At 40.6% G+C, this 25,457-nt stretch overlaps 4 protein-coding genes across 4 annotated transcripts; 3 read left to right on the forward strand and 1 right to left on the reverse strand.

The window, feature by feature from the left end:
- The first annotated feature begins 643 nt into the window (after positions 1–643).
- On the forward strand, positions 644–9,105 carry ciz1a (cdkn1a interacting zinc finger protein 1a). Its single transcript, XM_084035467.1, has 16 exons — positions 644–782; positions 1,228–1,494; positions 2,482–2,609; positions 2,801–3,030; positions 3,540–3,657; positions 3,783–3,870; positions 4,017–4,129; positions 4,235–4,314; positions 4,482–4,688; positions 4,843–4,973; positions 6,209–6,302; positions 6,441–6,554; positions 6,655–6,774; positions 7,549–7,627; positions 7,751–7,872; positions 8,164–9,105. Exons 2-16 carry the CDS (start codon positions 1,322–1,324, stop codon positions 8,662–8,664), a joined length of 2,298 nt encoding a protein of 765 aa, XP_083891593.1. The 5' UTR covers positions 644–782; positions 1,228–1,321; the 3' UTR covers positions 8,665–9,105.
- Positions 9,106–9,243: 138 nt separating this feature from the next.
- Positions 9,244–12,650, reverse strand: bbln (bublin coiled coil protein). Its single transcript, XM_084035468.1, has 2 exons — positions 12,318–12,650; positions 9,244–11,784 (listed from the first exon to the last, which is right to left on the reverse strand). The coding sequence occupies exons 1-2, from the start codon at positions 12,394–12,396 to the stop codon at positions 11,543–11,545; spliced, it is 321 nt and encodes a 106-aa protein (XP_083891594.1). The 5' UTR covers positions 12,397–12,650; the 3' UTR covers positions 9,244–11,542.
- A 634-nt stretch (positions 12,651–13,284) lies between these two features.
- On the forward strand, positions 13,285–15,033 carry surf2 (surfeit 2). Its single transcript, XM_084035943.1, has 6 exons — positions 13,285–13,444; positions 13,591–13,742; positions 13,855–13,958; positions 14,394–14,579; positions 14,704–14,834; positions 14,943–15,033. Exons 1-6 carry the CDS (start codon positions 13,370–13,372, stop codon positions 15,030–15,032), a joined length of 738 nt encoding a protein of 245 aa, XP_083892069.1. The 5' UTR covers positions 13,285–13,369; the 3' UTR covers position 15,033.
- Positions 15,034–17,056: 2,023 nt separating this feature from the next.
- Positions 17,057–23,977, forward strand: surf4 (surfeit 4). Its single transcript, XM_084034712.1, has 6 exons — positions 17,057–17,230; positions 19,401–19,587; positions 19,863–19,939; positions 20,026–20,069; positions 20,687–20,873; positions 22,641–23,977. The coding sequence occupies exons 1-6, from the start codon at positions 17,183–17,185 to the stop codon at positions 22,905–22,907; spliced, it is 810 nt and encodes a 269-aa protein (XP_083890838.1). The 5' UTR covers positions 17,057–17,182; the 3' UTR covers positions 22,908–23,977.
- The last annotated feature ends 1,480 nt before the right edge of the window (positions 23,978–25,457 follow it).

Consider the following 25,457-nt stretch of genomic DNA (forward strand, 5'->3'; position numbering starts at 1 on the left):
TCCAACGTTTGTTTGTTTTTATAATGCAGGATAGCCTTCTATCTATCTATCTATCTATCTATCTATCTATCTATCTATCTATCTATCTATCTATCTATCTATCTATCTATCTAATAGACATTATTCTGCACTTCACATGTGTTCTATTCTCGTTCTACTGTTGCTCAGAAGGATCTGTGTTCGTTTCAGTTGTCTGGTTGAACCATTGTACAGCATTTTGTTCTCTCTGTACCCTCTCTCTATATTTCTATACCCTTGATACAGAATACATATTTGTGAACAGGACTTTCTAACACATTAAAGCATGAAAGACAATCAAAACATGTTGCCAATGAATTGTCTGACTGATTTGATTTGGTCTGATTTCTGAATTTATTTTACTGTATTTCATTTCCACTGGAGGACGCGCGTGTAACAATGATGTTCCACTTTTTTAATTATTCATATTGGCTAGTTTTGATATTTTAAAACGCAGTACCTAAAATAAATCATTATTTTTCTTAAATGTACAAGCGTAGTGGGACTTAAGAATGAAACAGTGACTTTGTAAGTATACATAGTCGTAACATAGTACATTATCTCAGAGCTGCATTTATGAGACACACCAGGCATTTTCAGTTCTCCAGACAACCACCAGGAGGCGACAGGGTGCACTTACTTCGCTACGCTTCACTACGCTGGTTGGGGTTTCTGCTTCATGCGAGTTGCACCGGGACTGGGAGCAAGTATTCAACCCATTTTAGTTGGATAATCAACTACGTCGCTACTTAACCCTTTGAGAAGTATGTCGTAACGTCTGTAGCTCCGGTAAAGTGCAGAAAGCACCCGGGGAGGCGCGGCTGGTTTATCTGCGACTTAGCTAGCTAGTTCGATGCTATGCTAAGCTAACTCGGTTCAGTTAACGCTACTGAGCGATGGCTGCGCTAGCCTTCTTTTATTTCATAGCAGGTGTAGCTGGTTCGCTTATTATCAATATTTCTACCCCGAGTTCATTTTTAAATAACATGGATATATATTCACTAAGTTGGCTAACCGAGTAAAGCCATTTAAATAAACTAAGCACATTGTTGTTAGCTTAACTTGTTGCTAGCACTAGCTAACGTTAGTGTCAACGCGAAATATGAGAGCGACCTGTTGTCTCAAGACTTGCGCACCGTTATTGAATGTGTCTTTTACAATAAAGACAGCGGGGCACATAATAATTGTTGTTTCCCCTCTCCCATCCAGAGATACTTCATTGTAAGGAGTGTCAAAAACATTAGCACATCACCGCTGCTGGTCTGTCATCTCGCGGTGTAACGGGAGGAAATTAAAGCCCGCAATGTTCAATCCGCACATCCATCAGCAGCAGCAGCAGCAACAACAACAACAGCAACAGTTTCACCAGCACCTGCGGCAGCTACAACAACTTTTCCAGCAGCAGCCTCCGCCTCCTCCTCCGCCGCAGCCGCCTCCTGGGCATCATGTGGGCCATCACCACCACCAGGCACAGCGGTAAGCACATACACTCGAGACCGAGGATTAGTTTGGGCCCTCTGCTGAGAGGTGTTTGTGGCCGGCGGTAGCAGAGCTGGAAGCCTTGCCAAAATACACGCCAGGCCGTACGACTGAAAATGTACAGGCGTGCCGTATTTGAATTCAAATGTAATTCTTATTTATAGAGCTTGCTTGTGGATTAGTTCTTGTGTGTTGGGGCATTAGCCCAGGCTGCGATTTGTTATGATCTGATCTATGCGGTAATCTTAGGAGCTAGAATCTGCTATACAGTTTTATATTGTCTCTAACAATACAGCAGCACTGGCATCCCTTTATAGAAAGTTTGTTTGTTGTTGTGACCAAAGAGAGCTGTTAACTCCGACCAAACTATTACTTTTGACGTTCTGTCATTTTCAGGGATGGGATGATATCGGATTTTATTGCTGATTGGGTTCACACTCACCATAAATTAACAGTGGTGCATTTTTATTATTGGGGTAATCATTAATATCATCAAATGAGCTTTTCTTTGGTATATTCCCATGCTGTCATTCGATGCTACGAAAGTAGTTTTTACAATTCTAATTCTTATTGATTTTATTTGACAATTGTATTGAGTTATATTTGTGAGATTTAATGACCAGTTTTTGAACTTTGTTTTATGAAGCTCATTGAGTAATGCGTTGTAATAGTATAATAAATCGAAACTTAAAATAGGCTCTGAGCCAATGGTAATATAAGGACTTTGGATAAAGTCTAATCCAAATCAGCTGTGACACAGTTACATATAGTCGTCATAATCGAGAACCATAACATGGACAGCTTCTATACCAGAATATCAGATAATTTCAAACAGTACAGGTTTGTAAAATACATTTCCAGGTTTGTTAAAAGGATAATTTGACTGAAACACTGTGTTCTTTTGCTACGGATTGGAAAGATGTTATTTATGCCTTATGAAAAGATACTGTATGTTTATTTCCTCTTGTTTTATTTGTCGCATAGATCCATTCCTGGTGCTCCCCAGGCAGCCCCTCCTCCCAGGATGGTCAACCTGTGTCAGGCGACCCAGACTACCCTCATGGCCCCCAATCCCATGCTGCAGGGGGCCCTACTGATGCAGCAGATGCAGGGTACAGTTTGGATTATAGAGACAATACAGCAGCATCTCCAAGTCATAAAGAGCATTACAATTTTCATTTCAAAATTTCGTAGATAATGTGTATAAAATCATTATATGACTAACTTACAAGGGGTAGAATTTTTGTTAGCTTGTTGTTTTTTTCCCTAATGTATGTCTGTTTCCTGCTTTGCTTTCATCCAGGTAACATGCGGGGCTTTAGGATGGGTGGACAGCAGTTTCGTCAGTTCTTCACTGCTGGGTCCCGGTCGTCTCTGCTCGGGCCAGTTCCCATGGGCATGACCCTCAAGTCCCCCATGATGGGTTTCCCAGCTGCTCGACCATATCACCAACATGCCCGTTACTACAATAACACCACCACCACAGCCTCTTCTTCCACCTCCTCCTCCTCCTCTTCCTCCATCACTACCGCAGTAATTACAACAGCACCATTATCCTAATTAGAATCACTGTGTGGGTTTCGGTCCAATTATTACTCTACATTAGTGTTGCACAATTGACAAATGCAACACAGTTGAATAGACTATCAGAAACTGTTGAAATGTTCTCACTGTGATGGAAGGTTATTTTGATTTTAGCCCACTCGGTCACGACTGTGTCTGATATGCGAACAAGCATCAAATTATGAGTCAAGTTTAAAACTTACTTCATAGTTTTTGGACAACAATGGATTTCAGTGGCATCAGGTTTTGGCCACATACCAAGCTGTCAAATGATTGTAGTTGTTTGATAAAATTAGACAAATGATCAGTTCTTTGTCAACCGTCACATATATAAAGAGACATGCTTTTAGGTGCACCATCAAATCAATTCTATCCAGCTCTAAAAAAAATATTAGTGCTTTTGATAATGTCTCTTGGCTGTAACTTTGTCTCGGACTTGGATGCAAATTTGAAATCCTGTCGTCTTTCTCTTTGTGTAGGACACTGCAGCCCGCCAGCCAGACAGGAAGAGAGACAGTGAGCAGATGGCAGCAGGGAGCAAAGAGGACCAACCAGCAACTAGCAGCACAAGTGAAGCCACCGACAAGACTGAAACAGGTAGACGTGCAATCCAACCCGCACTGATTTGAAAAACGTATTTTATAAGAAAGTGGCATTTTGTTTGTAGATAATGTGTTTCTTCTTTGTTTCTGACTTGCGCGTTTTGTCTTTTCTATCCACAGATGGTGTCGTGGGAGGAGTGGATGAAGCCACACAGCCCTCTGAGGAGCAACTTGAAGAACCTGTAGTCAAGAAGCAGAGGACAGAGGGGTAAGGAAACCAGTGTTCAACATCTTATCCACAGAAGTAGCAAATGTACCCAACAAAAAACTAGAAATGCAGGGGGCACAGTATTTTAATACAACCTCAACATTTGTTCTTTTTCCCTTCTTTGCCTTCTTTGGTTTTTCCCTCAGGTCAGAGGAGCCCAAAGAAGAAAGTGTTGTTGAGACTGTTACCATTGCAGATACAGATGGGGAAGTTCTGTCTTTAGGGTTTATCAGCAACACAGAGGACAGCCAGCCTGAAGGTAAAACCAACAGAAACCTAGACTTGATGCTTTGAAGTACTTCAGGTCAGTCAAGATGAAAACTTCTACTGAACACGTTTGCTTTGGCCTCAATTATTTTCCCAGACTGCAACCTTCTGGAGGCAGGAGGCTCCACAGAAGGATCAGATGTTGTTGAGGCACTGGAGGAGAGCAGAGCTGCTGAGGTGAGAGGAGCCGTCGTTTGGAATGGTCTAGTCATAGACAGAATCAGTTTAACATTAATTAGAAAGTGCTACAGTAAATGCTGTTTGTCAACTGCCTGTGTACAGGATATCTCTGTCATATATCAGTTAAATAAATGTATGACACCGGGTTTGTGACCTCTCTCTAGACGCAGAGCTTTTCGTCAGCCCCGTCCCCATCTGGCAGGCTGAGTGAAGGCGAGCAGCAGCTTGATTTATTCTCAGAGGAGATGCCAGAGGGCAAAGATGCCCATTTGGCTTCACTAGACAACCAGGAGGAAGAAGAGGAGGGTGTAGCGGAGGGCACCAACAAGTTCTACTGCTATCTCTGCAGCATTACCTGCCACAACCAGCAAGTAGGTTGAATGTACACACACATCAATATACATAGGCCACAGTGGAATGTATTTTTTTGTTGGTAATGTGAAAAAGGCTGAAAAAGTCACAGCTAATCTAATTAACAATCCTACTATTCTCTCTTACCTTGAATTTCTTTTTTTTTTGTTGCAGAACTTCAGGAGTCATATGAACAGTATTTCCCACCAGCAGAGGATGATGGAGATCCAACACATGAGCAACGCTTGCCTGGTCACCCTGCTGCCACGAGTGCAGGAGTCTCTACAGGAAGCAAACAAAGATGGGTCAGTTTAAAACACACAAATAACAAATAACGGACATTGCACGCACTAATTCAATGTTATTTACCGCATGCGGAACTAGAGATTGCTTGAACTGATGTATTGCAAATGGTCTGCCCCCATGCGGTGCTAGAGAATATGCATTAAACACGCATTTTGTTGATGTAAATGAAGTGTGTACCACACAATATGTAAAATTGTATGTATATCGAATATTTGTCACATATTTTGCCAGTAGATGGCGCAGTTACTGTAACTAAATATTGGCAGTTAAATGTCCTTGGGCCAGGACTCTTATCAGCACATCAAATTTGGTGCATATTGACAATAGAGTTCAATAGAGTTACACTGGCTTCCTGTTTAAAAGCGAAACATGTCAATTCTCTGCCCGCACATGTCAACGCCATTCCTTGAAAGCTCAAAAACGTTGTACTTTAGTATCTTGATGGCCTTTAAGATTGTATTGACCACAAGTTAATCTGATGCAAGTCTTTTGGAGGAAATTATTGATAAGATCAGTAAGGAAGTTTAACAAAATAATGTGAAATTGGTGTCACAAGATCCACTAGATGGAAAACCCTCAGTCGACTTGCAGTGGTGCTACAGATTGACGCTTCTCCTACCTCATAAACAATCCTTGGCTGAGGAAAGACAATGTCCTGCAGAGAGCTTAGTTTCAAACGTAATATATGTGAAGTCGTGACAGCCAATGTGCTATTTTAGACAGTGAAACTCATAGTATTATAATTACTAATTAATAATCTTTTATAAATCAACATCCTCAAATATCCTTTTTAAATCTCTCCAGATACTGCAGCTGCAGAAGAAACAGCTTTGGTTGATTGGTCCTCAGTTTGTGCATGTGCGGCCATTTTTGAGATTGTACTGTCCAAATTCAAAGTCAACCTGGGAAAATCACTAGGAGGACTTTGTTAGTACAGTGCTTGGAAACTGCAAAGAAATGTCCTGAAACAGCACATTCAATTCAAAATTGCTGACTTCCTGTTGGGTTTATGGTATACCTCGAAGAAGTTTTTTCCTACATCTCTACATGTTACATATCCCTACCAACGTTTCATTCATCTAGGAAAAATGTACCGCAGGGGCTGCTTCGTTTAAATTGTGTAGAGGGCACATGCATTTGTAGAGTCTCATGTGTTTTCTCTTAAATAAATTGCATTGCCTGAATAGAAATAATATCCATATAATTTCCGACTGTTTATTTTTTGTTTTTGTAGAGAGAAGAAGGCAGACTTGAAGCATTGGTGTGCCACCTGTCACACCCACTTCACCAGTAGCATCATGGACCACCGTCGCACTGAGGAGCACAAAGTAAAGCCGCTCACTTTAGAGATCAGCAGATTTGCATGGTGTAAATGAGTTCAAGAAGTTTAAAACGGTTTGAAAATGGTTGAAACAGCTTTTCGGGTTGCCTTTTAATGTGAGTCCCTTCCCTTCATCTCTCCTCAGCTTGCCAGTAGAACAGCCATCTCCTCCTGCACAGTCTGCAAGAAACACTTCAGGACCTCCCAGATTTTTGTGGAGCACTTGCAGTCCCAGGAGCACAGACAGAAAGTGGAGAAGGTATCTGTGTTTATAAAAATGAACCAACAAGCAATTATTTCCCCCGTAAATTAAGATGAAATCTAAAACAAATTTCTACTCGACATTAAATATTCTCTAGCTCCAGGAAGAGGAGGGCTGTGAGGCCTTAGGCAAGCTGACTGCCCTGGACACAGACGGCTTCTCGTTGGAAGAGGTGGAGGGCAGTGAAGTGGAGGAGGGAGAGGAAAGACTGAATGAGGTTTTCTAACTAGCTAACTAACAACATCACATGTACAGCAAGCGGCTCATTATTGAAGATGAACCCCATCAGGATGATTTGGTTCAGGGTCCTGCATAACCCTTAGAAATTAATCATTTGACACAATTATTTTATTGATGGGAGGGGCGGTGCTGTTTTATGTCTTTCCCTTTTTTGCGCAGGATTTTAATATTCATTTTGTCAAGATTTTAATTAGGTTTTCTACCCTGTGACTGTCTAAGTCTGTTGACATTTTCTGTTCGATTGACCAGTCTTTAAACACTGTCATAGCCTAATACCACATTCTGTTTAGTGTTAACTTCATGTCTGTTTTCTTTCATTTTGGTGATTTCTCAATCATTATGCTTTGTGTCTTTTAGCCTCACTTTTCCATGCCAATTTCTTGTTCCCTTTTTCTATTTTTACTGAGGAGTGTTATTCATATTGGAAAAATATCCCATAGTTTTCAGATGGAGTAACAGATTTATTATTTTTTGCCACAGCTGACGTTAAACCTGACTTCTTTCTGCTGATTGATATAATTGGATGTAGTCCTCCAGAGTCTGATCAGAGCTTCCTTAGCAACCGTCTGTTATTCGTAGCAATGGTCCGCTGTACAGAAATAACAGACTGTAGAATGCTATAATTAACCAATCAGAATCAAGTATTCACCAGAACCATTTAATAATTTGAGATAAGATCTTAAATAACACTATTAGTACCTCATGTATTTGTACTGTAGTTGTTTACAGTGTCTTTTGTGACCTTGTACAGGATGACTGGTCCTCCCTTAATGAAGTGACTCTAAAGGAGATGGCCAGTGATGAGCCCTATGACTCTGACACTGTCTACGGTGAGCGACAACGAACTCCTGATGCTGCACAATTCATGTTGTTGTCTTCCTGGATGTCCTTGTTGTTCAGATTTACTAATAATATTTGAGGGGGATTTCTTTTTTTTATTTGTTTTACTGCAGGGTCCAGTTTTCTTGTTCCAGTGGCAGGTTTTATCTGCAGACTCTGCAACAAGTTTTACCACTTTGAATCTTCTGCCCTACACACCCACTGCAAATCAATGAAGCACTTTGAGAACCTCAAGGTTGGTTTCTGATGCCTTCACTCACCTTGTTTAAACTACCAAAGAGGGAATACCTGGTTGTTGTTCTAATTGTTTTCTATTTAATTATATATTTAATGTTGGTAGCATTTAAAATGTGCAAGTATTTTTATTGATTGTATAATCTCAGCTTCAATCCAAGCATACATAAACTCTGAATGGACTAGTATACAGTTGTCTGCATATAAAATTGATGTGTATTAGTGCGTTATCCTCAAGGGCTTTCCATTTTCTATTATATATCTCACCAATTTGAATACCTTGTCTTCACAGAAGCACAGAGAGTTGCTGAGTCAAAAGAGTGAAGCTGGTGAATCTTCCAGAGAGTCTCCCCTTGCTGCCGACAGTCCCGGGCATAAAACAGAAACCACCACAGGCTGTTTGGATGATTCCCTCTCCGATGACGCTGGTTTAGCGACTAACCTAAACTCCTTGCAGCCCATCATTGCGCTCAACCGAGTGAACATGCAGACAGAAAACCAGCAAAAGGAGGAACACGCAGTACCTGTCCCAATCTCAAAGGACACTGTCAGCACCTCAGAGACCTCCACAGACCAAGGGTCCAGCCTTATTTTCAATGAGGAAGAGTGCCCAGTAGAGGTGTCTGCTGGTAGCAGAGAGGACCCAGAAACAGAGCCAGTGGCTGCTGTTGAGGATGCTAATGAAGAGGAGGAGGAAGAGGAGGAGAAGGAGAAGGAAGCTCCTGCTGTCCCAGGCAAAAAGAAGGCCAAGACCACATCAAAACGAAGGTCTGGGAGGGCCACGAGACGCTGAGTCAAAGAGTAGTAGGAAAGAGTAGAAACCCTTAGGACAGGATGTGTGAGTATGTGAAAAGGGACTTTCATTAAAAAATGGGGCCCAAAGCGGAACTGCCTCCATGTTGGAATGTTAGTTGGAATTAAGCACACAGCAACAAATGGAAGAAAGATGGTCAAATGCGTTGGAACATGACTTCATGTGACGCTCCTAGGATGGGAAATTAACACATGACAGCTGTCAGATATGTTAAATCAGTGATGGGTGGTATCTCAGTACTGGTCCCCAGTCAGAGAATGGATGTGTCTAATCTCTAGCTTCACCAATAGATAACAGCATTACAAACGAGATCATTATAACACATGTACATGTTGCTCAGGAAAGAAAAACCTTTTCCTTCCATATTTCCAAAACAACAAAACAAATCAGTAAAAACAAAACTGCATTTATGTTAAAAAAGTAACACGTTTTTAAATAAGGATAAGCTCCTTATTTTGGTTGACCCTTTAGAGAAACCATCACCTGAATACAAATGTTGTGTCCCAATTCCATACTTCATGATGAAATGTCAGAAGGTTGGTAGCATGTAGCATGTTTACAATGGATAAGTGAAGTATACCCCCAAAATGACTTGCACTATTCTGCCACGGGGCAAAATTGGGGTAAAACGCTTTGTGAATGACCCGGCTAACAACTACTGGTTTAATTGTCGTGACATTTGATAAAGACATCTAGTCCCAATCAGGATAATTTGTAATAACTTCATCCCTTGACCTTCCATCTAGCGCCATCATCAGGTTAGAATTTCAAAATGTCCAGTATTTGTGAGTTTAGAGTGAACTAAGATGGTGAACATAGTAAACATTATCCCAGCTTAACATCAACATGTTTGCATTGTCATTTTGAGCATGTTGACAAGAGGATTTGGACTGGTCTATGAAACTGGCCTACCAAAAAGTTAGTTTCCCATCCTGCTTTCCTCGTGGATCGGGAGTGTGTCAGATTTAGCTAACTCTGGCTAGCTAGATGAATGTTTGTTAACTGAACATAACCAACAAGTGGATACATTTTCAACATTGCTAACCACATAGCGCAAGCTTTTAGCAAGCTGAAATGTAGAATGTAACCAATTGTGTAGTATTGAAGTAACTGAACGGGTGACAACTTTGGCTTGAGTACTGAGAAAAGCTGAATCTGGAATCTAATCAAAGTTTTGTTCAGGGCATTTTTTTTTTATATTTTGGTTTTGTACACAAGTCGTAAGCGGCTGTGTCAGCAAAGTTTTTGGATAAACATGAGTTTAAAATGTGTTTGGATTCAAAATTTTGAAAACCTATAAACAAAATGTCTAAAAAAAAAAAACCTCTTTACATCCACACACATTCATATGACGAGATGTGTATTGATTACATGTTAAACAGGGTCTAAATTGAGAATCTGCACAAACTGCAGCAGTCTGAAGTTTGCATATCTTGAGATTTCACAGCTTGTCAATCAAGGCAGGTAGATAGAGTTCCTTTCATTTCCATGGACTTAAAATGCTGTTAGTCATAGATGTTTATTTTCCTTCAATTTATCATTTCATTGATGTTTTTTCTTATTTGTTTTATTTGCTATACACTGGACTGATGGAATTAGTTGAGTTAATGAAAGAAGGAAAAACCATGAAGTGTCTGTTATGTAATGTAGCAAAATTTAAACTGATTTTAAGCAGCAGTCACATACAGTCATTCCAGTTACAGATGTTACAAATACATTTATCTTCAGCATTTAGTCACAAGGCTTCATGACTAGTGACTCATGACATCCTCCGTATTAGAGAAGGGTATTTTAAACCACACAAGTTGTTTGCTGATGCACGTAGCAACTCTTGCAGTCATGGTGGCGACTGTCACATGACCAGTACCGCATCACGTTCTGTCTGAAGGAGTGAGGAATGAAACTGTACTTTGAGAAAAGAAGGGAGCAGCAGAGAGAAAAGGCATGTAAATGATAATTTCAAACAAAGCTGTACGTTTCTTATTGTATTTTTAATTCAGCTACTGACTAAATTGAAATGAACAAACAGGTGTTGTTTTCTAACTGCTGGAAGTTGTATGTATTTTTGGATTTGTTTTCTGTTTTTTTTTTTTGGGGGGGGGGGGTCATTTTTAATTTATATTAAAATGTCTGACAAATCCCACAGTTGATTTTCTTAATTTGGACTTTCAGCAAACATGTACATAAGCTCACTTATCCTAAACATGTTCATGTAGATTGACAGATTTACAGTCATGCTGCAGATCAAACATTATAATACACTGGTTGACATAAAGTGTTGCACATTTACTTTTTGGGATAAGACTAACAAGAGACTGCAGCTATTACAATGCTGAATGTCGACATGACCCCTATTTGCCATGAAGACAATCTAAAGGTCGTGGTCGAGTCCTGAGTCACAGAGCATGTCACCACAGATATCAGCATGTAATACTGGTTTGCTGTCAAAAAAAATGTTATCTGATCCTGGCTTCAGGATCCCTTCCCGTGACATCGTAGTTGGATCAGAACAAGGAGCACCGCTTTTTAAATATCAACACATGCAACTTCGATTTTCACCCCAACAGTCCCAGGGGGCTACAGTGTGCAACTTGTACAAGAAGCTGCTCGAGGCTCAAAAATGTCAATCTGCTGAGGAATCAAACATCGGTATACCACTGTGCTACAAAAGGAGGAAGACAAGATGAGGCGATAGAAGAGAAGCACTATTTCACATCTGCCAGTGGAGGAGAAGGATTGATACGCATGGACAATGCAGGTCAAGGGTCATTTGATTGTCCAACAGACCGATTAGTTGTCGAGTCAACCTTCTACATTTCCATCCCTGTATTTGTATTAATTCAGCCCTCCTCATCTCTCATTTGCAATCCTCATTGTCTTTGTTCAGGTCTTCTTTGCCCATTGAGGAGGAGTCCCCGTCTGCAGGACTTGGCTCCTCTGGGCCCTGGGAGCCCTGCAGTTGGGCCCTGAACTCCAGCCTGGCTTGCTGATTTGACTCCATTAGTTCGTGCAGTTTGCCATTAAGTGAATCATTCCGATCCTCCAGGTCATCGAGATAGTTGTTGATCTGATCTAGCATGGAGTTGATGGATTCATACTCTGCACATAGAGGGGAAAATGACTGCATATGAATTACTTTAGACAACCGCTTAAACAATATAACTAGATCTCAAGAAATAAACAGAATTGTGGACTGATACTGCTCTGAGTTAAAAGAATATACCAGAAGCTTTCTGATAGACTAGAGGATAATTTAATTCCCATCTAAGTTCCAACGGATTCAACAAGGATCTCAAAATGGAAATCAGAAAGACAACACTAATGTTATCTAGAGATACATCTTGACATAGCTGCTTTCAATTTTAGAGTCTGAGAGCCTATAATAACAAATATAATAATAATTATAATTATATTACGTGGGCACATGAGTTCAACATTAACATAATGGATGTAACATCTCAATCAAAACATCTAAGGAAGCTAATTCAAAGTCACTGCATCCGATCAAGGTGTAATCCTGGACTGAGTTTATCGACCAAAAAAAAATCACTGAATTAGATCTTAGTGTGTAAATTAACCTTTCACTACAATAACGTCACTAGTATAATTACTACAATGAACCAACACATTACCTTCGTCCTCGAAGTCATCTTCGTCGTTGACAATACCATCGTCAATTGAGATGTTTGGATCTCCATTTGGTCCAGACATTATTTAAGGTTAATCTTAACCTAGTTACAAAACGCCGTATGCTGTTAACACTTGTAGCTAGCTAGGTCGCCAGTTAATTTATATTACCAGCAACCGCTCAAATTCAGCAAAATTATCAACGAATTAACGATTAAATGCCTACTTGAACATTACTTTCAGACCGTTTGGGTAAATCTGCTAGTTTCAGAGAGGAAGTCTAGGACGCTGCTAGCTTTCCAGCTAGCTTGACAGTGTCGCCTTTGGCAGGTGACAGATATTTGTTTACCGAAGTGAGGAATTGTGGGAAATATGTGGGCGGGGTTTTACGGTCTCAGCAAAGATACTACTAGCAGTGAGAAGAGTACTCACACTATACGCATAACCTGATCGGTAGTTCAGTGACTATATTTTTAATCCTTCACCACATAAACACTTAAAATGTGTTATGTTTTATTATTAATGTGCCCGTTTTCGGACATGATCAACTCTTCACTAAAAGTCAAAGTTTGTTAAAATACGAACAGAGTGGGACGTCCTCTATTTTCCTGCTCTGATTCAGGGCTGTCTGTCAGCTGACTTGAACACCGTAAGCGCCTGACTTGAGCCAATTAACGTTTATTTTTGCCCTCTAGATTCACTTAGAACTTCCTCTGTTATGCACATAACATATAACATACACTGACGAGTCTGTGTGATTGAAGCTAATTTATTGTAAGTGTGTGTGTGTTATAATGCTAGTTTGCTGCTCAATCGTATTTAATCCGTGTTTCTTGAGCTTTAACGATAGTCGGGTCACTCAAATTGATTTAATCAATGGAGTCGTGTGGTAAATACCGTGATGATAGGCGACCTTCCTTAAATTGATCAGTGGGTGGCGCCAACACATCGTGCAACAGAGTCTGCGCATTGCACCCACGTGTAGAAACCAACTTCCTCTAAGGGGGTGGCTGATCAACAACACACTGAGAGATCTGCCCTTAAGTGTTTTTTAGTTATGGATGAATTACCTGCGGACCTCAAAGACTTTCTTCTCGTACACCCTTTTCTTCAACTTACAGAGGGCAAAAAGGTTAGCGAGCTGATTGCTTCACATTACACAAAACGCACACCGTGGTACGATGTGATGCTAACCCCAATGCTAACATCAGCTGAGGCATCGTGTGCTGCTGTGACGTGTTGTGATGGCCGCGTGCTCACCCAATGTGCTGTTTTCAGATCAAATGCACCCTGAATGGCCACGAGTTCCCGTGCACCCTGGCGGAGCTGCGGACGTTCACCGAAGGGAAGAAGTATGGGAAACTGAGTGCCGCAGCGGAGTTCAACTACAGCCAATATGAACCACATGTTGTACCAAGCTCAAAACAACCGTGAGGGGACTCTTGCTTGCTATTTTTCTTTACAAACTAAACGCACTGCCACGATTTCTCACTCCGAAATGGGCTGAATGCGTGAAGCTGACCTTTTTCTTCTTCTCTCCAGCAAGCAGCTCTTCTGTAAGCTGACCCTCAGACACCTCAACCGGCAGCCACATCATGTCCTGAGACATGTCAATGGGAAACGCTTCAAGAAAGCCCTCTCCAAATGTCAGTGCATTTCACAAGAGCTAGTTGGTGTTGTATGTTATGCAACCCAAGGCCCAAGTGTGATACTCATCAGCTTATCGTTCAGGAAGGAACTCAAAGCTGTCTTGTGCATGTCGTTCATTACAAATCTATTTCTGTGGAATCACTTTCTCTGCTGAACGTCATTGTTCTGAATATGCTTGACCAACGCTTTCAAACGTATTTTTAAAAAAAAATGTAACACAGTAAAGCAGAAACTCCATGTTCATGTTTTTATTAGTTATGAAAAAACAAGAACAACCCAGGCAGTTATGTAGTCTCACCGAGTTTGATTTCGTACTGAGACTAAAACGTGTATAGGTTAACATTGTAGTTCTGATTCAGTTTGTATCAGTGTTGCCATTGGTCCCTTCAGAACTCCATGATAATATTTCTTATATAATATTCCTTCTACAGATGAAGAGTGTGTGAAGCAAGGGATTGACTTCGTTCCAGCCAGACTCAAACAGAAAAGGCCAAAAGACATCGGAGAGGAGATCAGTCGGGGGAGGCCCTCAAAACAGGGCAAAAACTCGTGGGAACCCTCATCCAGTGACGAGGATCACAGCGACTCAGAAGATAGCATGAGTGACCTCTACCCTTGTGGGTATCCCAAGTGCACACACTGCAGACATCTGTCTTTTGCTCCAGTTGTTGGGTCTTAACGGTGTCGTGGAGGTCCAGGAGTGTTGACTCTGCTGTAACACGGTGTCTTATGTTCCCACAGCCACTATGTTCTCTTTAAAAAACGAGGTGCAAGAAAGTATGGAGGGTGACGGGGCTGAGGAGGAAGACGACTTCCAGACAGATGAAGAGGAGATGGAGGTGGATAAGGAGGTGCTGCAGAAACGGAAGAAGGTCTGTAGAAATCTGACCACATTTTGTGTGTGTAATCCAATTAAAGTTAATATTAATTATTTATTTTTCCTAGACTGACATTAATGCTATCATATTTATGTCTTTCAGGTACAAGGCGGTGGTTTACAGAAGAAATTCAAAAATAACCAATGGAAATCAGGGCGAAAGAAACTTAAAAAAGTGCCAAATGGAAAGTAAAGTGCAAAACTGTATACCTATTTTTATACCTGGTCATTTTTCAGGGAGCAATACTCCACTTCCTGTTTGGAGTAGTATTGTCTGCCTGTCTTTACCAGCATCACATTTGTATAACTGGACATCCATTTGGTTTTTCATATTTTGCATATGAAAAGTTGTCCGTTTGCCAAGTTGTGATGTTGCACAGTTCCAAAGAGGCTGGTTTAACTGACTGACAGTAAACACACCGTTTTGACTAGATAAGTTGTATTGTCTCATTTGCAACAAAGTGTGCTAGTAGAAATACAACTCAAGGGATTTGCAAACATTGTCTGTGTGTTTTTTTTTTCTTTAACCATAATTTTCTATGAAAAGGAGGACAACTACTGCTATGCCACAAACATTTTATGATTTGTCCAAGAAGGAAAACAATTTAGCCTTACACACACCTGCTTTTGTATATGTATTGCATAGATGCATAATTACTGAGAGGGTGTAGGCATTTTTCACACAAAGGATGATATAGGAGCTGAAGGTTCAGCATGAAAAGCAACCACCTGGCTTGGCAGTAGTAGGTCATTGCTAATTCAATGTGTAATATACACTTCCGAAATATCTTGTGTAACTTCAACGTCCATCTGAGCTATCGGCATAATCTATTTCTTCTTCCCTTTGCCTGTGTGTAAATGTTGATGGCAAGTCCTGTATTATGCAAATGCATTTAAATAACATTAGCTGGCATAATGTACACTAAATGCTTGTGAAAATGCCATGTTTTTTTTCTGCTTGACTAACAACAAGCTGACACATTTCTAGACTTTGTCCAAGTCTTTGGTCTTGACAGTTAACGAACCACGTGGCCCCTTTCATCCCTCCTTCCCATTTCCTTCCACAGCTCACTCATCCTCCCACCAACATCACCTCAGTCACCAGCAGATCTGTGAGAAAATGAGAGGCATCAATACTTATGTTATGTTATAATCAACATAAATGATGGGTGTTCATGCTGTCATCCACATGATGGGTCACCTAACAATTTGAATTGTATGCTGTGACCTATTCAACATTATGGACAGGTGCTAGACAGCATGAAATCAAAAAATCCAAAATGAGGGAATATCTTTTTGTTCATACCTCCAGTAGAGTTTGACAAGACGCTTGAGTTGGTTTTCCTCTTAAGTTCTTACTCATCTTCATAGGAAATATTTTTTTGGTGTCAAATTGTAGAAATTAAACAAAGTCTGATGGAGTAAGTCGTTCAACCAATAGTAAAATTGTCCTGTCCTGTTTTTGTGCGTCAGACCTGTTGCGTGATCTGTTATAGTACAGCTCCTACTTGTTGTGGAGAAGAACTGACATTTCTTTGTTTTTTTCATTCATTAATTCAATTATTTCATTTTGAACTCATGTTGAGGTTGCACATTCAATCACTTAATCATGAAACTCATTATTTAAATGAACTTAAAATTCATAATCAGGTGTATTGCCAAGTCTGTTTTCACATACACAATAAGGAGTTTGCATTGGTATCGTGCTGCATAACAATAATCAGAGTAAGAGAAAAATGAGTACTCAAAAAGTCAAGACTCAAAAAGACACTTAATTTACACTTAAAACATAAAAAAGATACATAAACTATATCTGTTTTTAAATTAAAAGAGATGTGCATTAGAGTATAGAGATACATCCTTTAAATATAGGATTAATAGATTTATTAGGCAAGAATGCACATCTGTCAAAAGGTCTAATGGCCAATTAGAGCTGCACTGATACATGATAGCGTGCAGTCTCTGCAAGGTTGAACATGAACACGTTTCCACATAATTAAAAGATGATGTATGTAGGGTCCACACACAACCTCGCTGCTAGTTGTCATGTGAAAAAAGCAGTAATCATCGGCGTCAAGCCCCCGGTCGGATCAGCATACGTGGCATACAGCGGTTGCAGTACCATGTAGGGGAGCTCTGTTCCTCTCGTCAAAGCGCGGGGCATTGTGGGGCGGAGGAGGCCTTTCTACGCGTTCAGGCGACCGGGGAGATCTTCAAGTAAATAACGTTTATACGGGGGGGAGGAGCAGTTCGAGCTTAGCCTGCGAAACACCAGCACACCGAACTTGTGTGTCGCTGAGCTTTAATTATCAAAAACATATATATTGTTATATTAACGGAAATATGGGGCAGGAGGATCTCATGAGCACAGCCGAAGACGTGGCAGACCAGGTAACTTCAGTTATTAGCGCGACAGTTGTTGTCGCTAGCCGCTGCTAGCATGCTAGCTGCTAACTAGTTTGCCCGAGAATGAAGTAACGCTCGTGTTTCCTCCCAACATTGTGACGCCTTTTAATTGTTGTCTCCACACGTCCACAGTAGATATGCCGGCATTAAGCAAGAGCTAATTAGTCGCGTTTTTTGGACACACGGCTGATATGTTTCCTGTCATGTGTCTTCAGGTGGATTAGTTGGCGTTATTAATTCACGCCGTTTAAAGTGAAGCTGACATCTGTTTGGGACACGACCGACCTAGCCGACGTTAACCGGTGTGAATGAGGATGGCTACGTCGATTTGACAACTAGTTAGCTTGTCGTCCATCCACCTGGGGTTATTAACAGTGTCTCAGCCAGACAGCGGTTGTGAAATCACGCAGTTTAGCCTCCCAAGTTATTGGCTAACACGTTTGTGCTATTGTAGTTTAGATGCCGGTGGCTTAAAGTTACATAAGTATCTCTAAATTGGAGAAGCATTTTTTCCTAAAACTTTTAAGAGTCTGCTTGTGGCACAGCTCAGACATGAACCCCACCTTGCTACAGCTGCCTTTTATGTGTCTTTTCTGAGATTTTTTTGTTGCTGTACTGGTATGAATACAGCAACTCACAGACGTATATGTGAGCTGAGATATCAAAATGTGATTCCAGTTCTGCCTCTGACCCCATGCTCTTATGGAGACTGTGAAAAAAAATCCCCAGAGATTTGTTTTTTGTGTCCTGTGCCTTCCATAATTTGAAAAGTTACTTGAGTCTGGTTCATGAGAGGTGTGTGGGTGCTGTAGTATAGTGTGTTGGATTTGTGGCCTTGTGTTTTGCAAGACCAGCCAGACTTTTAATGTTGGCTGTCTTCTTGGAGGAGTACTGGCAGTTTAAACATCAAATCCTGGAGTTAATTCTGTGTATCTATATGTATGCTAGCTCTGTTGACTGATATCCATACACATGTCAAACACTTCTCTTCCCAAATCTGATAACCACCGGTTGATTTATACACCCCTAACACATGTGATGTGTATTCTTATGTCTGGAAAGGGGAACCTGAAATGTCTTGTTTGCTTTGTAATACATATTTTCTAAGCCAATCTGAAGGACACATCCTTCACTAAAGGGTCCTAAGCTAACATGTTACTTACACGTTACTCTACAAAATGGTCTATTTCGAGACTGTTGCAGGGACCTCGGGCTTGTTCGGATTGGCTCCCAAGGCGTCCATTCATGGCCCACATAGCAGTGATAGCAGGAGTTGGTGAACGCTGATAGGCTGCCGAGGTCTGACAGTGCTGATGTGGACTGCCGAGTAGGCGGGGCTGGAGGCAGGAGCCTGTACTATCTGAGGATCCGTTCATGAATTATATTTTAAAGAGATTGTAGGGTAGTTTCTATTTTCCTTTTAAACACTAAGCATACTTGACTCATAATAGTTAAATAAGCCATTGGCATTAAGTGTTGTGACAGGGAGTCACACCCCTTTTGATTTGTGGACCACAAAAGTGCTTCTGCCCGGCCTTTTTACACTTTTGAAATAAATTGTGTTCAAATCCAAGTTAAATGTTCATTACGATATCTTTGCTTCTGTTTTTTGCTTGAATATTCAACATTAGTAATCTAGAGACATAGAACATTGTATTCAGTATGACCTATTCATCTCTTTTTTTATTTCCAAAAATATATATTTTAGAGATAGGTTACTATAGTTGTTGTTGAACCGATAATATAATAAATCAATAATCTAAGACTAACAGACTACTCTAGTCTAAACATTAACAAAACACAAAAAAACAAACTGATCTACATAGTTTACATTGCATTTAGTTACTAAAACAACGTTAAAAACGTGCTCCACAGCAAGCATGTGTCTGCCATAGCTTCAGGTTACAGGTGTACTCTACCCCATACTGTTCAAGGAGTAGCGGGTCAGATTATTTTAGGATGTTTTTAAGGTTTTTTTGTTGAAATTCAGATGTATGTTTTAGAGCTTGGTGAACCAGTAATGTTGCTTCTTGGTTTTGCTGCTGTACGCAAGATAAGTAACACATCAGAAACCACATCCTGTCATTGTTATTTCCCATCAAGTCATCCTTTTTCATGTCAATCATTTCTCCTCTCCTTTCCCTCTGTTGCCCAGTTCCTGCGGATTACCAAACAGTACCTTCCCCACCTAGCACGTCTGTGTCTCATCAGCACCTTCCTGGAAGATGGCATCCGCATGTGGTTTCAGTGGAATGAGCAGAGAGACTACATCGAGGCTACCTGGAGCTGTGGCTACTTCCTGGCTACATGCTTTGTGCTGCTTAACCTCGTTGGACAGCTGGGTAAGTGTTGCATGTTTTTGTAGTCTTACTACGTGATGTGTGGGTGTATGTGTGACGCAACGTGTCAAGTAGCTGGCTTTTTAATGCAATGAATAAAGGGGGGGGGGGGGGCAAATTTTATGCAAATGAATTGTCAGTAGCCTGAACAAAAACAATAATTATAATAATAATTATTATAGATCATTCTGGCATTGTAAAGAAGACAGTAAAGAATAAATCTAATACAGTGTGTTGCAGCTGTAATCACCATAACTTTGTTGTGTGTGTCCCAACAGGTGGTTGTGTCCTCATCCTCAGTAGAAATTTTGTACAGTATGCCTGCTTTGGACTATTTGGCATCATAGCGCTACAGGTGAGAACAATTACATTTCAACATTATCAATGTGGACAAGCAATATGTCTTTGTGTCTGATCTGGAATGTCTTTTTTTCCCACCAGACTGTTGCATACAGCATTTTATGGGACCTCAAATTTTTGATGAGGTAAGTGTCACTTTGTAGGTTTAGTGTGTTTTTAAAGGAAAATACAACTACATAATAACCTATTGGTATATTTGTTAGCGGTTGTATCAGTTACACTCCCAAACATAATTGCTTATCAATTATCATCAAATTATTGTTTGAATTGTCTGATTCAAGTATAGGTACGAAATGTGTGGCATAAAAATAGTGAAGCAGCATTTGTATATGCTGACATGTGGTTAAAATTCACTGCACTTCTAGTTTAATTAATTTGCCAGCGTGCAGTGCTTTTTCTGCAACTGTGTACATTTTTATTTGCTATGGTTGTAAAAGAGGACGCGGTTGCCAAGCAGACACCAACAATTACTGTGAACAACACCTGTGATTTGTTTAAACATCGACTGGCCAGCTGAGTCATCAGCCATAAGTGAAATCCCTTAAATACAGTGCTACATTGTAGTTTTTCTGTTTCTGCATTTTGTATATTTTTAAGTCGTATTCTGTTGGTTGTTGGTATAACGTTAGGGTAAACTTAAGTGCTGAAAAAAGAAGTTTCAAAGTTGCCAATTTCTTAGCTTGTCTAACTTTAGGTATAATCGGTGCTGTTCAAAAATAACCACCCTCTCTCCTTTCCCCAGAAACCTTGCCCTTGGAGGTGGTCTTCTCCTGCTGCTGGCCGAGTCTCGTTCGGAAGGAAAGAGCATGTTTGCTGGAGTCCCTTCCATGGGAGAGAGTTCGCCAAAGCAGTACATGCAGCTGGGTGGTCGAGTACTGCTAGTGCTCATGTTCATGACTCTGCTGCACTTTGATTCCAACTTCTTCTCTGTGAGTACTCATGACAACCATAAATTAACTATAATAAATAATAACCATAAAATAAACTGGATATTTCATGACTAAATTAAGACCTTTGCTAAGCCACTACATACTTAAAGTGATGGTTCGGAGTAAAATGCACCCGAGGTAATTTCCACCATGACATCCAGCCAAATACCCCTTCGGAAGCATTTTTAGCGATGGTCAGCATTGGTCAAGATAGCCGCTATCAGCCGAATGGCTTAGTACTAGCGCTACGGTACAGAGGGTATATCTCGTAAATTACCCCACTAATAATGCATGGAATGTTACCAAACTTCTGCAGTAGTACACATAGGGTCTGTACTCACAAAACGAGGCTTTTGAAGGTTTGTAAGTACACCAGGAGTTTATTTAAAAGAACACTTGCCTGATAGCTTCTATCCTCGGCTACTATGCTACCGCAGCGTAGACGCCACTTCCGTGTTTACCCCGCGGATGCCGTGATGCAAGTTTCACACGAGAGTATGAAAACGTTTCGCTAAATGTTTATAAATGCTTGTATTATCAGGTCAACACTTGTTGACCTGATAAAACAAGCATTTATAAAAATGTGTTGACCTGATAATACAAGCATTTATAAAAACTCAGCGAAACTTTTTCATACTCTCGTGTGAAACTTGCATCACGGCATCCGCGGGGTAAACACGGAAGTGGCGTCTACGCTGCGGTAGCATAGCAGCCGAGGATAGAAGCTATCAGGCAAGTATTCTTTTAAATAAACTCCTGGTGTACTTACAAACTTTCAAAAGCCTCGTTTTGTGAGTACAGACCCTATGTGTACTACTGCAGAAGTTTGGTAACATTCCATGCATTATTAGTGGGGTAATTTACGAGATATACCCTCTGTACCGTAGCGCTAGTACTAAGCCATTCGGCTGATAGCAGCTATCTTGACCAATGCTGACCATCGCTAAAAATGCTTCCGAAGGGGTATTTGGCTGGATGTCATGGTGGAAATGACCTTGGGTGCATTTTACTCCGAACCATCACTTTAAGGACACAGAATAATCTAAAGCAATGGTTGTGCAGCCTATTCTTATTCCCAGCTCAAATATTGACACATTGTAATGCCCCGCAACATCCGATACCGATGCACCAGACACCCTTTAGTGTCTGTGTGATTACAAAGCGGCAGAGAAATGTATTTTATGTGCTCTCTCCTCTGCTGTGTGCAGCGTAGCTGCTGTGCTGCTATCAGTGTGTCAGTTTCACCAAGCAGACAGGCCACAGTAGGATGACGTTTGTGTCTGCATTCATTCAATATGGGGTCCAGATAGCTCACCTGGTTGAGTGGGTGCCCCGTGTACCATGGTTGAGTCCTTATCAGCCCAGGTTTGAATCTGACCTGTGGCTGCATTCGTCCCCCCTCTCTCCCCCTGTCCGGTCTATCTCTACATATTTAAATAATAATAAAGGCAAAAATACCTAGAGAATCAATGTGGCACCTTCTCGCAGGGTTATACAGAGCTGTCGGTGTGTTAATTTGTGCTTTATAACGTATCTACCGTGAAACGATTTATTCTTCTGATTTACTGGTTGGTCTGTCGAGCTCGCTTGACCACTGATGTTCTCTCTGAAGGACTTTGAATGCTGTTGTTTACAAACAACCTTTCAGCGTTTGAATTCTGTTCATTTTAGTCTCTGCAAAGGAGTTTTCAGGTTTGAAACTTGACGTGCATGACCATATACTTTAAGAGCACATCTTCAGCCACCTACTTTTACGCTCCTTCACAGATCCTGCAAAACATGGTTGGTACTGCACTCATCATCCTGGTGGCCATCGGCTTCAAAACCAAGCTGGCCGCGTTGACCCTCGTCCTCTGGCTTTTGACCATCAACGTCTACTTCAACGCCTTCTGGACCGTTCCCGCCTACAAGCCCATGCACGACTTCCTCAAGTACGACTTCTTCCAGACCACCTCGGTCATCGGGGGTCTGCTGTTGGTGGTGGCACGTGGACCTGGCGGAGTGTCCATGGATGAGAAGAAAAAAGAGTGGTAGGCAGAGGGTGCTTAAAATAAGAGGATTGCACAGCACCACTAACTTCCTCCACCAACACAAAGACTCCAGTTCCTCCCCCACCAGGGTACACGGGTTTTTTTTATTTGGCCAAATCCAGAGACACCATTTCACCCATCTATGGACATTTTTTTTTTTCAATTTCCCTCCAAACTGCTGTTTCTGTTTTGTTTGTTGGATATACATGTGTGTTTTTTTTCTAAACCCTTCTTGCATGTTCTCTATTTCCATGACAAGAATAAAAAAATGTTTGTGTATCTCAACAACTAAGGTTAACAACTAATGGATGTTGTATTTGTTCTGTATGCAGAAGGGATGAAAATAATGAATTATATTTTATGGATATTATGCCATGAGTTATAATAGATTAATGTTCATATTTTCTGAGTAAAACTGGATTAAGTGCAGCAGTTTGGGTCCCCCCCCTCCCTCCCTCCCCCTCTTGTGGATGCTGGTCTTTTTCCACCGTTGGATTTAAGAGTGCCTGAGACTTACTCACCATATCGAACTTGGGCACTGATCTGACAGCATCTCGCCTTGACCCACCAGGTTTCATCTCTCCTGTTTGTTTTTTCTCTGAGACCTTCGCCTTTGAATACATCTTCACACCTTCAACATCAACTGACTGTTGTTCATGGGGAGTCGAATCTGGGGGTGGGGGGTGGGGGGGCTGTACATTGTGTACAAAGTGGTGGATTGCAGTCATGCTTGGTTTAAAAGTTTCAACACAGTTGTTAGCTCCAGGACTTGTTATTGGGCACTTTGTACTGTACGTCTTTGGCAGATGCCTGGCTAGTGAACTGTGTGTGTTCGGGGATAATAGGGGGAGGCTCATTGTTTGTGAAACACCATATTCTGCGACCTAGAAAAGCAAAGAGGACTAAGCAGTCATTAGCCATCCGGACTTCAACTTTGCTCAGTGTTTTTTTTTTCCCTGTGTAAGAAAATAAAAAAAAAGATTCAGTGTATTAATTTTCAGAAGTTTATATTGTATTTTGATCATTTGTTTTTTTGATTTTGGAAGTTCATGGCGAAGAAATAAAATTCAAAAATATAAAGTTACTGTCTCGGTCACAGTTTTTAGCTATTTTGATGTACTCGGAGGCTGAAGGATATTGGTGGACGAGATAATAAAATCTATCTACCGATGAACTTACAGCAGCAGTCTTTTTGAGGATCCGTCGGATATCACTGCTTCTCAGAAAAGTAACGGTAAGGAAACATTCATAAACATTGTTTTACCATACTGACGTGTTGGAATCCGCTTGTTCTAAGGTCAAAGACTTTGAGCAAATACTGACCTCTAATCAACTACGGAGGCTGTGATGGATCAATCATTTTTTGCCATTGTTGAAATAATAAGATATGGGACAGAGTTGAATGGCCTTACTACATATAAACAGCAACAGAATGTGGTTGTTTTTGTAGCAGTGAGCATGTGAATACTGCCATGACGGGGGAACAAACATTGTGTGTGTTGTTTACAGTTTTACCTGTTGAAAGAACTTTTTAAAAGATGCCATAAACTCTAATAAAACAGCTCTTGATGGCATGAACTGACCAGGTAATCTCCACATTTTGGATTAAAAGTTTATTGTAATCGTCATGACCTAAGAAGAGAAGTGACCTGAGCCAGATGAGGAAATGGAGACAGTTCTGGTGTAAGAAGCCAAACTCCATGTTATCTCTGCATTTCCCATCTTTAAAAAGTAGAGTTAAGGTTTCTTTCTTCATTAAAAGGAATATGAAATTCTGTGTCTGTGTTATATGTGACATTCCATGGCTGCTTCATTGGGTAATACAGTGCTAACTGTGATGGTATCTGCTTCAGTATTTACGTCCATCACTTGTTCTGATACAAAAAAAGCCCTTTATAGGCATCTGATAGGATCTACCATAGGATTCATTACACCAGATAAATGGTAGCATGCTAACAGTGTCTGATCCTGAATCCTGGATAGAATTTTAGATAAAATCAAGGCCATTCAAGGCATTATTCATGTTTTCTTTGGAGCTTACCCTTGACTTATAAAGCCTTGCATGTGTGCCTCTCCAAATCTCATTTTGTATTTGTTTGTTTCGAGATGTAAGGTCTTTAAGAGCTTCTCACATTTAAAGTACTAGATGTCATTGGGCATATGGAGTTGCTTGTGTTTATTGCTTTTTTAAAAAGAGTGTTTTCAAATATGCAAAGTTTAAATGTATCATATTATTACTAGTAGTACAATTGATCTCACAAGGGAACACTGACATTAATCCAGGATGTGAAGGAGGTGTAACAACTAGATTGTATATGAAAAACATGATAAACTAATCTACAATGTATTGTTAAAGATTAAACTCAAGGTCCCAACCTCAGTGGACCTTACAACAAAAAACAGTGTGTTGTTTGTTAGTAATTCCACCAGACATTTTAAATGCTCACTTTGTGTCATTTTAATAACCCAATGAGGCCAAAGGTCAAATCATCCAATATTTCACAAAAATGGATATGTGTCATTCAGAAATCTCACAACCGCAGATGTATCTTGT

This window comes from Eutrigla gurnardus, assembly GCF_963514095.1.
Source record: "Eutrigla gurnardus genome assembly, chromosome: 19".
Lineage (NCBI taxonomy): Eukaryota > Metazoa > Chordata > Actinopteri > Perciformes > Triglidae > Eutrigla > Eutrigla gurnardus.